This window comes from Temnothorax americanus, unplaced genomic scaffold, assembly GCF_048541705.1.
Source record: "Temnothorax americanus isolate GAGA-0224 unplaced genomic scaffold, ASM4854170v1 Scaffold3, whole genome shotgun sequence".
Lineage (NCBI taxonomy): Eukaryota > Metazoa > Arthropoda > Insecta > Hymenoptera > Formicidae > Temnothorax > Temnothorax americanus.
Window position 1 is genome coordinate 1,018,402 of NW_027509442.1, and position 14,899 is coordinate 1,033,300.

The 14,899-nt window shown below is 40.5% G+C and overlaps 3 protein-coding genes across 12 annotated transcripts in view; 1 reads left to right on the top strand and 2 right to left on the bottom strand.

Moving 5' to 3' along the window:
• LOC143900391 (GTPase-activating Rap/Ran-GAP domain-like protein 3) overlaps positions 1-14,200 on the bottom strand; it is a 27,652-nt gene extending 13,452 nt beyond the window's left edge. Inside the window, exon 1 of the mRNA XM_077411667.1 lies at positions 13,156-14,200. Within this exon, the coding sequence (XP_077267793.1) occupies positions 13,156-13,361 (206 nt within the window). The 5' untranslated portion in view covers positions 13,362-14,200. The remainder of the gene's footprint in view (positions 1-13,155) is intronic.
• Positions 1-14,899, top strand: part of LOC143900397 (uncharacterized) — a 141,710-nt gene that overhangs the window by 14,918 nt on the left and 111,893 nt on the right. The window lies entirely within an intron of this gene.
• Pot (zona pellucida domain protein papillote) overlaps positions 13,880-14,899 on the bottom strand; it is a 33,835-nt gene continuing 32,815 nt past the window's right edge. For both annotated transcript variants that reach the window (XM_077411673.1, XM_077411674.1), the window contains exon 7: positions 13,880-14,648. The gene's annotated coding sequence lies outside the window, so the exon portion shown is untranslated. The remainder of the gene's footprint in view (positions 14,649-14,899) is intronic.

Here is a 14,899-nt window from a genome sequence, read left to right on the forward strand (position 1 = left end):
GCTAGATCTAATGAATGAATAACTGAATTGAGTTCATCGATAGGCGACTCTACGCGCGCGCGGCCGTTCATCTCATAGTTACTTTATCGGACATCGAGCGAAGACATCGATACCACCGGAACGACCTTTTACCTTGCCGAAGCGACCAATATTCGCGATACCGGAGGCCACCGTGATAAGCGATGCGTCAAAGATACACAACGGTACACATTTACATAGGTCTTATGTCCTACCTTTGACCAACAACAGCATCGATCCCTTCCATTAATCTATCGGCCTTATATCGTCAAAGGGCCGTTCGAGTGATCGACATTTCACATTTGTGTTCGATTCGAATAATTCGCGGCATCGGCGATAACAAATGGAAAAATGGTCTTTTTTTTTTTCTTTGATCTCCCGATCTTGCGATCGAGAAATCCGGGCAGAAGGACAAACGGATGTTGTGGACGGATATGGCGATTCGATAACCGAGCATGTGAAGCGTACTGTTATATGTATAGACACGTAGAAGTTACGCTGACACGAGTCCTCGTAACTGCATTCCGTAAATTCTACGGACAAGTGTCAGGTCGTGGAATATTCGCCGTGGGAAATATCCAAGGTGTCCAATACGCTTTTTCCGCTTTTACGTCGAATCGCAAATTTTTCCGGGAAATCCACGGATAAGCGAAGATGCTCTTTGAACGCGCGTTATCGCGCGGAAAAATCGGGTATTTAAATCCATGCCGTAAATCAAATCGACAAGATTTGTTTGTTTATGGAACGATTTGCCAGTTCAGCGAGAAATCTTTTATTTCTACGTAAATGGTGGAGATACGTGAGGGTGATATCGAGCTTCTATTCTTCTTAGTTTCCACATGGGATTTTACGAAATCCTAGTCATCATACTAGATTTACATATGACATGAAAAGAAGACACGTTCGTTGTGTCACGTTCTCTCAAATGAGATCGGCTCTTTTTCGTGTCAGAGCGCGAAAGGATCAAGTAAAGCGTTTCACGATTTTCAAAATGGGTCAGAAGTTTCTTTAGAATTAACCTCGCTATTAAGCCTTCTCTAATACCCAGTTTTTACAAGCTTAGCTCTTTCCTGACTTTTAAACTAAGAGATAAAAACTCCACTTTTTTTGTAAAACACTTATCTCAATTAAAGCTTGAACTTTTTTGGAATGATATATTGCACTGTGCGACATTAAATTATGATTAACGGCATTTAATCGTTTTTTGAATAAATTACTTTCAATATTTCACCGTTTCCCCCGAAGAGTTGGGTTTCGAATTCTTCCGAGCAAAGTTAACCGAACTAAGTTTGCGGAGTGTACAATAAATCTTGATTAACGATACATACAATAAATCTTGATAAAAGATTTATTTGTTAAGTGAGGATCGGAGCCTACTTTACTCTGCGAGCGTCGATGTCGCCGATAGATGATATAGCTCTTCTTTTTTTTATTTCGTAGTTTCTATCGAGAGATGTTACCAAATTTTAAATAGCATAGCAAGCCATACGCCCCGACTAACGTTGCGCGTCTAATAGTTAAAAATCATGCAACTCCAATTACGAAGCTGAAATTAGATCGTGCTCCGAAAAGAAAATTATGTATAACAATGTCATTGCAAGTCCATGTTAGTTAACTTCGCTACAATGTATATACGTACAACAATTGTGACATATTACATCTACTACAAAAAAAAATAAGATTGCGGGTTTAAACCATCACGTGCAATCGTTAGCTTTCCAAGTTAAGTCTCCGCGACACTGGAAGTACAACGGGCTGCTTGGTCGGCCCGGGCGCGAAGAACACCACTTGCGGAACTCGACGGCACTGAACGCACTCCCTCGCGTCTTGGGTCCGCAACCCCTACTGCCGTTAGTGCCGTTGCCGTCGTCGCCGCCGCCGCCACCGTCACCGCCGCCGTCGCGTCCCCTGGCGAATCTTCACAACCCGACGCGTAGCGCGGCAGCCCCCGCGAGATAGTTGCAAGTTGCTCGCAGTGACATGGCGACTCGACGACTGGCGCCGCGTCGACGAGTTCGTCGGTCTCCACGTCCACCTCCGTTTCTTCCTCCCCCGTCTCTTCCTCTATTTGTCGTCTTCCATCTCCTTCTCTTCCGCTACCATCCCACCCCCCTCTCCCTCATTTGCCTCTTCCTCCACCTCACCTTCATTTATCTATTTGTTCCTCCATACTCCGCGTACGGGGTCCGAGTGCCCTATCGCGGCACTCGGACGTGTGTTGCCGTCACTCGTGCCCGGCGTATCGATGCGCGACCCTCCGTCACGATTCGGCGGGGACGGCACATCGGTACGGTGACCCGTATTCTCGCCGGCAACGGGGCGCCGCGGCGCTCCTTCAATCTCCGTCGTTGTCCCGGCGACCCACCTCCTTCCACACCCCTCCCCTTTAAATTTTGGCACCCAAACCGCCGCCACCGGGCGGGGTGGGATTAGGGCGCGACTGCTGTGCGTATCGGGCTAGGGAATTAGCACAGCCCGAACGTTAATCAGATTCTCTCTTACCGCGCCGTCGGCGACGTTCTCGTGAAATGTAAATAGCTGGAGAATTAACCCGGATTTTTACGCCAGATAACGCGATAAGCTCTATACGCGGCGTACTTTGTATATAGGGGACATTTGACAATTGTCGCATCAAACCCAAATTGTCATCAAATTGTAAAAGTATAAGTACATTATCCGTCTTTTGATGAACTCGAAGGAATTCTACGAAAATTTTATGATCCAAAAGAGTTGTTTAATGTGGCGAATTAAACGGCATTATTAAAGTCAGCTTCAAAGGCTTGAATAAATAAGGGTAAGCTTATCCCCTTCAACGTTTCACGTTAAATACGAAATTTTATACATATATTGTAAATGTTACATATTCTATTATATTCTTATTTGAAAAAGCGATATGACCGTAAACTTTGATTGAATCTTTAAAGTTTTGCTGCACAAAAAAGAACACTTCCACACCCACGAAACATAAATAATCCTATATAATTAATATTTCCAATTTATATGTGTCTCTTCGTTAATAAGAAGGATGTTCTCGAGTAACTAATTATTAAGAAATAGACATGATTTATATCGTTAAGAAAAATATATTTGATGGAAATAATATCGTAATAATTAATTACGGTATTATTTCCATTAAGTATACTTAAATAATAATTTAATAATAATTAATAATAATAATTAATAATGTATCGATCTTTTTTCTATCTCATGATAGTAAAAGATAAAACCGCGCATAATAGAATTACGAACAGAAATAATGTTTCTCCGCAATCAATACGATTTGTCATGACTTTTATTATTCGCGCATTGTTACTTGCTGCTTTATGAAGAAGAGCAAATTGGGTTGCGTGTGACGTATGCGTATGGCGAGACAAAATATTCTCTCTGCTATACACCCTCCGTTGCGTATCCCATACATATAGGAAAAGTATATTTTTGTATTAAATCACAAAATTGATTCGAAAATTTGCACAAATATTGAAATTAACGAACAAATTTCCTTGATCGGTCGCGTAAAGGATAAACGTGACAGGCGTAAACGACGCTCCGCTGTCTGGTTTTTCTCACACGGTTTTAAAACCCGAGATTTTCTAGACGCGTGCACCAAGTTTTTCAATGTGTCGTTGCATGGTGGTTTATCGACTCCCGATAAGCCTCCGGTTGGTTCGTCCAGCCGGCGGTTTCTTATCGACGATTACAAAGACGGTATAGGGATTTCATCCCGCGCGACTACGACAAAATGCGATAACAGATATGCAGATCAACCGCGAAACCCCATTATCGGTGCGTTTGATAAAATCGCGCGGACATGTGTCGGCGACAGATGCGCGCGCCATATATATATTTTAAATGTAGAAAAGAATCGGGAGCGACAGATAAAGCGGGTTATAGTTATCACATCGCGCCGACTGGCGATATAAAACGAAGAGAGGAAATTATTAAAGTTGCACTTACACGGCGTTATAAATAATATATAGAAATGGATAGAGCGATTATCGATTTCGCGAACTATAATATAACTATGCTTTCTAGGGGCGATTGCACGAGCGGGCGGATCGTTAAATTTTAGAATGTTCTTGAAAGTTGGTGATACATATTTTTAGAGTGCTTAGATCTATTTTTAAAACATCAAAAAAAAAGTTAGTAGAAACATGCCTATAATATTCGTAGACGCCTTAGCTTCGTCGAGTTATAAACAAGAGCCTTTGTATGTCGGAACGTGAAAAGGCCGGAGGAACAGTCAGAATTGCATTCGGCTGTATACCGTATAGGTACTCTATTTTCAACAAAGAGAGTCTTTAAACAGTGACAATAATTAAAGCAAGAACCTTTTTATCAAAAGCGAGGATCAAAGGCGAGGGAAGAGGAAATTTTGCTGATTACAACGGCGGCCGCTCATTAAAATGACGGGGGTTGTGCGATTTTTTTCAGGCGCGTCCTGCGCTTTGCGTGCAACTTCGATCAAATTTTTTTTGTTCCGTGTCGGTCTTTTCTATCGAATATTTTGAAAGCGCAGAGAATTTTGCAGCTCGAACGAGGAACGTTATCCTTTCAATGAAAGGGATCTCGAAAACACGCAATAAACAGACTCGATCGTTTTCCGATAGTGGTGCAGTCGTAAAATTTGCCGGCGAATTCTTTTAATATCCTCTACTCACACCAACACATGTGTAGTTCCGTTCTGTTGTTATCTAAATTGAAACGCAACTAATAACAGATATGCAGGCAGTCCTCACCCATGTCGCGTAATTGCGAAATGTTTCACAGACAATTATTGTATTTAGACTCCCGTAGAAACTGACATCGAAATTCAACTTTTGACTGACACTTTTAATTTAATAGCGGAAAAGGCATATGTTTCGCAAACATGCGAAGCCTACGTATAATATATGTTCTTATCGTGGTCAGCGTTCGCGAATATACACATCCGGAAAGTAATCCGAAAGCATACAGGAAAAATGTATAATTTCGTTAAATTTTATTAATTTCTCAACTAAGGTTTGGATAGTAATAAATTGCAAGAACACTTCTGAATTAAAGAAAGAGCAAGAAAGATATTATTATATATAGATATCTCGTTTATTTTTAGAGGTTCGTATACATATCTCTCATTTGAATAATTGGACGACATTGAATCTTTTTCCTCGCAAATTTGCTGTAGCTATCGTGAAAAGTACACGTAATACTGTCAACAGTGATTTCCACGAAAATGGCGATATACTGCCGAGAGATCGAACCGATTACCACGAAAATACTGATACGGTTAATAGATTTGCACGATTTTTTTTCCACGAAAATAGCGAAGAAGTGGCATTTATACATATATTACTCAGTTATTTATATTAAAAATGGTGGTTTGCCAAAAACGTAAAATTAATCAAGTTAACTCGTCAATGTTTAATATACGCGCGACAAACATTATTCGAGGGACAGAGCAATATTTTCCGATAGAATTAACAGATATCATTCTTGCTAGTTGGACTATTTAGAGATTTCCATTCCGTAAACTTTCCATCAAATTCCGTTTATCTATCCTTTCTGGACGAGTTTCGAATATTATCCACGCATGAAAAGTGTGGCAAACCCAAATGGTGTGTCGTTGATTACGTAAATTGAAACCCGTATACGATTACGGAGATACGAAAAGAGGACGCATCTCGAGCGCGCATGGCCGGTTTACGGCGATAACAGCGCTGACCAATGTAGTTTCGCGGATAATGCGCGTAAAAATAGACACGGAAAGTGGAAAGTCTCGTACGACTTGGAAATTATTAGTAATTTATGCCGCAGTTCTCTTTTTCTTTGTGTATTCTTCGTGTTTTTCGCCATGTCGTTATAGCTACTTTGCGCAATACTCTTATTGTCCTTCGTCAATTAAATTATTTATTTTGAAAATGATATAAATTCAAAAATCTAGCTTGTTTAGCGAAAAAAATCTCGTAACATGCTATTTGCAAACGAAACGGAATAGCAGTCTTTTAGATTGAAAAATATGGAGCGATGGTGGATGTTATCGCTGGAATGTGCGGAGCGACTTTGTGGGGAAGACAGGAGGGTAACAAAGGTATTCTCTATACACGTCCATCTTAATCACGCTGACAAATGAAAAACATCCGCGGAATTTTCTTCCACAAAGAAAGAGGCAGCGGCAGTACCTTTCTTATATGACGCGCCATCGCAGTTTTGCAGCTTTGCAGCACGAACGCATATATTGTTGCGTTATATGCCGTATAGTATTTTCGTATTATTTCTGAGGTTGGGGAAAAAAGCGAGCAATATAGGTGGAAAAGTACATTTTCACGTAGGGGCAGATACGACCGCATTGGTTTTTCTTTTTGCGCATAAAGATGATTATATGCACTCGAGTATACATGTTTATATTAAACAAACTTAGGAAACTGCGTGGCGCACGTTAATGTGCATTGTACGCGTTTTCATTTAAGTACAGAAACCAGTCGAGTGTCTTTCGACGTTATAAGATACAATGCGATAGGCACCAAGCGGCCGATAATTGAACTAAAGTGCGTGACTCTTCATGAGTTTGTATAACAATCTGATACCGCAACAGAGCAACAGATCTGGTATATTATAATGATATAATCTGTGTCCGTATTAAGTTTTTTACACAATGCGAGGCGATAGCGACAAAATTTTCAACCTATCGGAAGCCGTGTATCAATGGTGTAGCTTTGTCGGCAATTTTATCGCTACCCAGGTAGCACGTACACGTTTCAGAAATGTTTTATAAGCGTTTTTTTGAAACGTTCTATAACCGATTTCTAGGAACGTTTCTCACGAGTAAAAATGTCCATTCGAAAAACGTTCGCGATGGAACGTTTCTTTTCCGATAAAATAACGTTTAAAAAACTATTATAGAAACGTTTTGTTTTAACGATAAAGACATTTTAGATAAAGACGTTTATGACGTCTTTGAGACATGCGTGAGAATGTTCTAAAAGCTTTATGCAATACCATCTGTGACGTCTATTCTTTTTCGAAGAAATTCTTGAACTGGTGCGCATTCGTGCAATAAGTTAAAGTGAAACACAATATACTTGTCTCACTCTAACTTAATTGCATCACTGATGTGTGCACCAGTTCAGGAAGTTCTTCAAAACGGAACACACGTATAATTAAATGTTTTTTCAATGCCACGTTCAGCAGTACGTTTATTTTGCAACTGTTGGAAGTTTTCTAAGCTCAGATTTGTCCGATGACAAATAGATTAAGACCGGTGAAACAAAATTAATTTAAGTAAATAAGTGGATATATGTGCATGGATAAAATGATTTATTTTGTACAATAATTAGTGCAATATAAATTTAAATGTTTCAAAAAAGGCTATTAAAGTTATTATATATATAGATAAAGCAAATTATAATTTTGAAAGGAAAAATTTAACAAGTAGGTATTTTTGTTAAGTGTAGAAACTAGAAACGTAAAAAATACGTTTCTTATAAATCATGGTTTCAAAAACATTTTTGTTCAAACGTTTCTTAATGGTTCTTTACGGTTAGGAAACTATGTATACGTTCGAAAAACGTATATGAAACTAACACGTGCTACCTGGGTTCTATGGTAAAGTCAAACCCCTGAATAAGATGTGCTTACTGGTGAACGAATTCTCCGATCGCGTGGACTTTTTCAAACATCTCTTAACTTTTAAACGATCAATACTTTACTGTCTTCGTTAGATCTTATCTGTTTTGTACCGTGAGTTGTAAATTTGTTATTTTTGTATTCTTCTTTTCAGCACTTTATTTCGCATCTCTTATTGATGTTACAATTATAATTATACTATGTGTACTAAAGAGACTTTTTTGAATCCTATTTACACATAAATAAATAATGATCCAGGACAGGGGGTGGGGAAAACACAAATTGCGAAGAATATTAAGAATTTAAGAATACTTATTATCTATAAAATTGCCCAAAGGTATAACATCCTCCACCACAGTCGCCAGATTGAAATCCTATAAAAAATTTATGAGATTCATTGATAATACTCGGAAATTATTTCTAACATGCCCAAATGTGTGTTTGCAGCACGGTATTAAATAAAAAAGTTATTCAACAAAATACTAAATTATTATTATCTCGTTAATATAAATATTTATATTATTATGTCTTGTTGAGTGTCCGAATATTTTTGCAATATCAGAATTAAGCATAATCTCATTTACTGTTTAAAAAACTCATTTAATATGTTAAATTTAAAACTGTATTAATTAAATAAATAAAATTTACGTTTCTGGCGACTATAATAAATTCAAGAAATCTTTATTCCGACAAAAATTGTGTTTAAAAAGTAACAAATCTCTCAAAAATCATGGTGTCCGAATATTAATGCGAGTAATTGCATATCACGCTCGCGTGTAAAGCTTATATTTAAAGCCTCATCGGCCGAAAGGGTTAACGACCCGGAGTCATTGAGGCTACTCATCAAGTAGCTTCGTCGAAGGTCATATTAACTCGCGTGTCAAAGCCAGTATCCTCCATTTAGCGACGGCCAGGACGGCGCGTCGTCGCTGCCTACGAAAGTCTTGTTATGCCATGCATCGGCAAAATCGATACACCGTGCTTTCGAATGCGGGCCAGTAGCGCGGTGACGTAATTGAACGATATACTCGCGGACAGGGGTCATCGAAAAACACCCGAGTTCTTCCGCGACTATAGTATAATACCGTCGGCTTAACACCCGATACCGACTCTCTCCGCTTGGCTGACCGTGTAATGCCGTTTTTCTTCGCGGATTTTTTCCCCCGCTCCCTTCTCGCCCCCTTCGCCCTTCGCCGCCGCCTCATCTCGCTTCCCTTATGTGCTCCATATTTCCGCCTCGCCCCGGTGCCCCCACGTTCGATCGAGAGATGCCGCGGTCGACTTCCACTCGGTCGAGCGTGATCGAGATTGATCGGCTTGACACAAAAGAGCGGCAGCGGACACTCGGCCCAGAGTCCAATAGCAAAAGGGTTAATTATAAAGAGCGAGGCACCGAAATCCGATATCGCGGAGCCACTCGCCGGCAATATCGCGCGTTGTTGTTGTTGCCGCTGCCATAATTCCTCTCGGATTAATATCAGTAATGGGGTTGCCGCTAGACCAGTTTCTTCTTCAACTACTTTTAATACTTTATCGACTGCTGACATGGCTCCGCGAAGATTCTCATCGAAAGATAATACTCGTATAATTTTAGTTATTTAAATGAAAAACGTATATAAAAAATTTTACGTATTTAAAAATTGTACCGTTAACACATAACGATAATGTTGACATAAAGTGAACATACACACATGGATTTATTTTAGATTTATTTCTTTCTTCGCGCTTCGATATCTTTAATATGCTTTACTTTACAACAAAGCGTTTTTCTTTCTCGAAGCGCACTAAGAAATAACTCTCTAGACAATAATCCAACGAATCGATGTCTCAGTAGGGGAACATTTTCGAAGCTGTCAAGTCTATCGATCGAGGAACTTTAACGGAATTTCGATGAGTCGAGTTTTTTCAGTGTTTCCACGATAACCTTGCACGGGATTATAATATCAGAAATGTGTAATTAGCGCACGAACGCGAAAGGAATTCTTTCCGCTGACATTATAACATTGTGACGCCAGGAGAGGAACCTTTTATGGCGAAAAATATACCTATGGCTTTCTACCTATTCGGTAGTTTACGCGTCTTTGCAGGGAGGGTTAATCTCATTATCTCCCACGGGCGAAACGAAGTGGATCGTAAAGAAGGCGGTGTCTCTCGCTTGAACGCCTCGTTGCCGGATAAAGCAATTAAATTTTGAACGATTCAGGTACGACACGATCTCGTGTCATAAAACAATAGTCGAAAATAGTAATAGAATTTGCTGGGACAGAGCGAGGGAATATCTTGTCGCTGCAATGTGGTGATTTCGCAATGTTATATCCTAATTGTAATACGTCCATCAGACGCAAATGAATAAACATGAATCATAAAACATTATTGTAAATTATATAGCTAATTACATCAATTATAGCTAATTACACCGCAATAACGAATCGGATCGCTGTTGAATATTTCGTCATCGGTATTAAATTTAATAACAAAATTTGTTAACGATATTTCTTTTTGTTCCTATCTCGCTGTTCGTTACGTGGAACTGTACGCTTTTTCGATACTCGAAAATTGGTGGTTGACTTTCGATATCTCCTTTCCCGGGAATACAGCATCGCGGATAGTTTTCTCTTTTCTTCGTCTTCCTTAACTGCTATCTTTCTTTCTACTTGGGAGATAAATCGAAGATTACGTAGCATATTAAACGTAACAATCGAAAATGCGACATCGCCACTCGATTACATCGGGAAAACGTTCCGACGCGGAATTAATTCAGATACGCTCCGGTCGTTAAGAGGAGCTAATTAATGCGCTTGTAGCTGGCATATTAAAAATCGATGTCGGAGATGCGAACCCGGCGAACTCCGCGCGCACTCGCGTCGGACCCGAGAGATAACGCGGCACATAGTCTTTGCACGTTAACTTTGCAAATTGATCAAAAATAATGGGGTGGATCCCGAGGGAAGGGACCGTCTATCGTTTCGGTATATCTTTACGGCACACCGTATCTGGCACGTGCCTGGCCGCGTGCAGTCGAACGATATGCCAAGAATAATTCGCGCGATGCCGCGCCGCGTCGCGCTCTCTCTCTTTCCTCTCTCCAAGACGTATGACCTCTTCAAATTATTTTCAACCGGCCGCTCGTAAATCGTACAGCGTTATGAGCGCGCACTCGTAACCGTTTAATGCACGTTGTATCGCAGATTTACGTACGTCGTCGTCCGAGAGATTAAAGAGCGTCCGCATCCGCCCCGGATTTTGCATACTGCAATCCACCCGCTCGTTGCCGATTATCGTAGTCGGCTTTATCGTGCCCTAATGGCATTCACACGATCGGTTGACGTTGGTTCAATTAAGAAGCACGGCTAATGTCCCATTCGATACCGATCAATCGAGATTACGAAACTAATTAACTAATTTTAAAGTCATCACCCGCTCGAATGCTCACTAATTAAAACTTTCCGCCGAATTCCTTTCGGTATATTGTTTAGCAACGTCAGTATTATTGCATGGATGTTCGATGATTTTGTTTTAGGAATAAAAAAACAGACGACCCCCAAGGTCGAGCAAAGTTCTAAAAATATAAGACGTATTGTATAATTTTTTAGTAAAATAATAAAACGTAATCTCACACGTATTGATTAATTACGTATTGAAAATTCTTTATCGAATTTCCAAGCAAACTTCAGTCACTTGAGAATATACACGTTTGTGTTATGAGAAAAAATAATTTGGAAGAATTCCTTATCGAAGCAATAATATTATGATCGGAATACTCTTGAACGTACTTTCTAACATTCTGCAAACTCTTATTCACATCATATCGATCGTACCATCTTTAAGCGCACACGTAAGTAATTGAACGAAGTAATCAAGGCAAAATGGAATTTAAAAATCGGACGAAAGTGTCTTGTCGGTTAATACGGATGAGAAAGTTTTATTTAACAATTATAACACAAGCTAATATTATCTTTTCCTCAATCATAAACTTCCTACGTAACTAAGAACGTAGCACGATAAAACATGTCGTAAAAAACATTGTTTTAATGGTTGTTTTACCGACGAGAACACGTATAGCAATAAAAAAGTTGCAATATAAATTTATCACTGTCGAGCCAAGCAATAATTTCAATGTTTAACGTAACGTAACTTCGACGATTAACAATTCATTTGCGATCTGCAATTCCGGGGCGGAAGTCTCAGAGCTTTGTCTCGTCTCTGCGATTAAATAATTAAGCGGGCGCGGACTTGTGTGTGGTGTGTATCGGTCGCGGGGGATCAAAACCCTCTTCCTCATCAATCAATATCAGCGAGCGACAGCGGCGGTAAACCAGTTGCAAGGACCGCGATTATTCGGCTTTATATATCGGATCGATTGGTTTGCTTGTGGTTTCATTCTGTCTTTAACGTCTTAATCTCAGAACTATTAAACTCCCAAGTCGCGGCAGTATCTGTTTCGAATACAAGACAACTCAAGGTGAAGCACACAAAATTGATTTCGCTGAAGAGACCATTATATACGATATACACGCTTCCGCGAGCTCACGCCGTATAGTCTATACCGTATCAAGTAAGCCCAGTTCTTGGGATTACGATTGAAAGTTTCAACTTCTTATTCTTCGAAGTTTTTCTTCGAAGCCGTAAGATCTTTTCTACTCTTGAATAATTCACAGATAAGATTTATTAGAGCAACAACTTATTTTTCCCTTCATCCATCAAATTATTAAAAAAAAAATTTTTATTATATTTAATTTATATGCCTATTTTTTTTATTTAATACAAAATATATATTTAATTTCTACGTATATCATTCTTCGAGAGAAAAAAAGTATTGTTTTATTTTATGTTATATAATTATTAATTTTATTTATTTTAATTATGCGCATTACTGTTATCGCTATTTAACGATAATTTTTCAAATCGAAGACAAAGATAAAAATAAGCAATTTCCTTTGTGATATTCATAGATACGTTAGTGGTTACGGTCAAAAGACACCTACGAGCTTGCGGGAAAGGTCTGTTATCTAAGAAAGTTAATCCTTAAATGCCCCGTGAGGTCCAGCGGATCCCAGACCTTTTAGAATGAAATGTTTTCAAATGTTCTTGCCAAAAATGGAGCTCATGCTCCCATTGATGATGGTTGAGTGCGTGACCTACCCGTTTGTACACTATAGCAGTACTCAGTTTACTTAATTTGTTATACTATGTTGAACGTGAAATTTTAACGATTTAAGCATTTTATTCTCTTTTCTAAGCCTTGAACAACATTGAAAAAAATTTTCATAATTAAAGATTAAAAAATTTGGCACATACATACACACATACCGAAATTTTTTAAAATAGCGATTTTTCGACGTTTTAGAACATTCTGAACACATTGGCAAAAGCAACTAAAAAAAATTTTTTTTTACGAAAACAGCTTCCTCTATGAGGAAGCAAAATCAATGAGTAAGGAGACATTTTTCATGCTGGGGTCTTTTAGACCCCTCATGTCATTTACGAGATTCTTGAGAGGTGTGGCATTTAAGGGTTAATAATCCAACTTTCCCTTACCTTGCGGTCCATGGTAGCACCTTGTTGCCCTCCAAACTGATGCTTCGCAGCTCGTACTTGGTCCTGTATCGCATCGGCGAAGCGGGCAGCGCGTTTGCATTAGCGACGTTTTTCATGCTCTTCGTAGTGGGCCCGGAGAGCGCGTGTCTTCGCATGGACGAGCCTTCCTTCGCCGATTGATTGATCGTTCGTCGTAGAGAACTCATTTTCGATATCACTCTGTCTGTCACGCCGATGTTGTTCACGATTCGGTTATACGCGACCGTTCCCCATGTTATTCGATCGTCGGACGAAAAACAAATCACCGGAGCGACACTTTACGCTTCGGCTCGTGTATCCTCGTGATTTTTACGTTCGCGGCCAGCGAAAAGTTTCCACCGAGCAGTCGTGCGTTTCCCGAGAACAGCGAGCCTTTTCGTAAGTAGAAGATTCCCCATTCAGCCGGCGTAATCTCCTCCCACGAGGAAGTTTATCCTCGCCAGATCCGGTTCTCCGCAAAGATCTTCGGCAACTCCACTCGGCGGAAGCGGCAGCATCCCAACCCGAGTTTCTCAAACTGGGATAAACACGAATCCCCCTTTCAATTACACGCGAGACTTTTTGAAACTTTTCGTTTAAGGGGCCTCCTCACCGTTCGATCGCCGTACGAGCGATCTTTCCTCGTTTCTTGGCGAAAGGTGGCTCGCAGAATTCGTCGAAGGAGATCCCAAGTTCGTTAATCGAATTCCCTCTGTCCGTCACGGAGAGAGATATCGTTGGCCTCGATCACTCGTATCGCCGTACTCGCGTTTGGTATCTTCGCGGCATCCCGCCAAGAGCGGCGCGCCATCGTCTCGGCGAGTTCTTCCGGTTCTTCCGACACAACCGTTCCGGTATCCTCGTCGAATCTACTTTCCGCGCCCTCCCGACTGATCGCAAGTGCACGATGGGCTTATCCCGTACGACCGTAACTGGCCGCGCCGTTTTTCAACCCCACCATCCATCGGCGTCGTTCGCCACCATAACTCGCGTCGTCCGTTGCCGCTTTGCCTCACCATCTAGCCCCACCATCGCTTCTCGGCACCCCACGTAGACACGTCGTCATCCCTCGCCGTAGATGTTCCTCTTCTCGTGTGGGATCCTCTCTCTTCTCTCCCTTCGCCCCTTCTCATCGCGATAGCCTCTGTTCGCGCGCGAACGCGCGGCTATTAAACTATCGCTCGCGCCTCACCGAGTCAATTAACGGTCGTCGCGTGTGGAGTGGATGCTGCGAAAGCTGTCACTCCGTATTGCGATTATCATCGTTGAGAGAGAATCTTCCGTGCGTCGCACTTGGCTCTTTTTGATAGCGAATATACCGGTATCTGATGGTAAAAATCTCTAATGTTGAAATTGTTAGGTTTGCCACGAATTTCTTTGTCGTACCGCACTAACCGCACTCTTTTCTTTGACGATAGATATTAACAGAATGTGAAAGAGACAGAGGACCACCTTTTGTTCGCGGATTATTGGATCTAAAAAAGAAAGATCATATGTTGCACCTTGTTGATGAACATTAATATTATGTCCACGCTTCTGTCGGAATCATTGCGTTTATGAAGAGAATTTTTACTTTTAATATTACACTTTGTATTTTAAGAGTAAGAGTAACCGGTTTATAGTCTCACAAATTCGCAAAGTTATTCTCGGTCTGCAGTCATTTCGGTACAGTGTCGGACTCGCGCAAACGGCGCGACGCGAATCGCGATCGTAACTCGGAAAATTA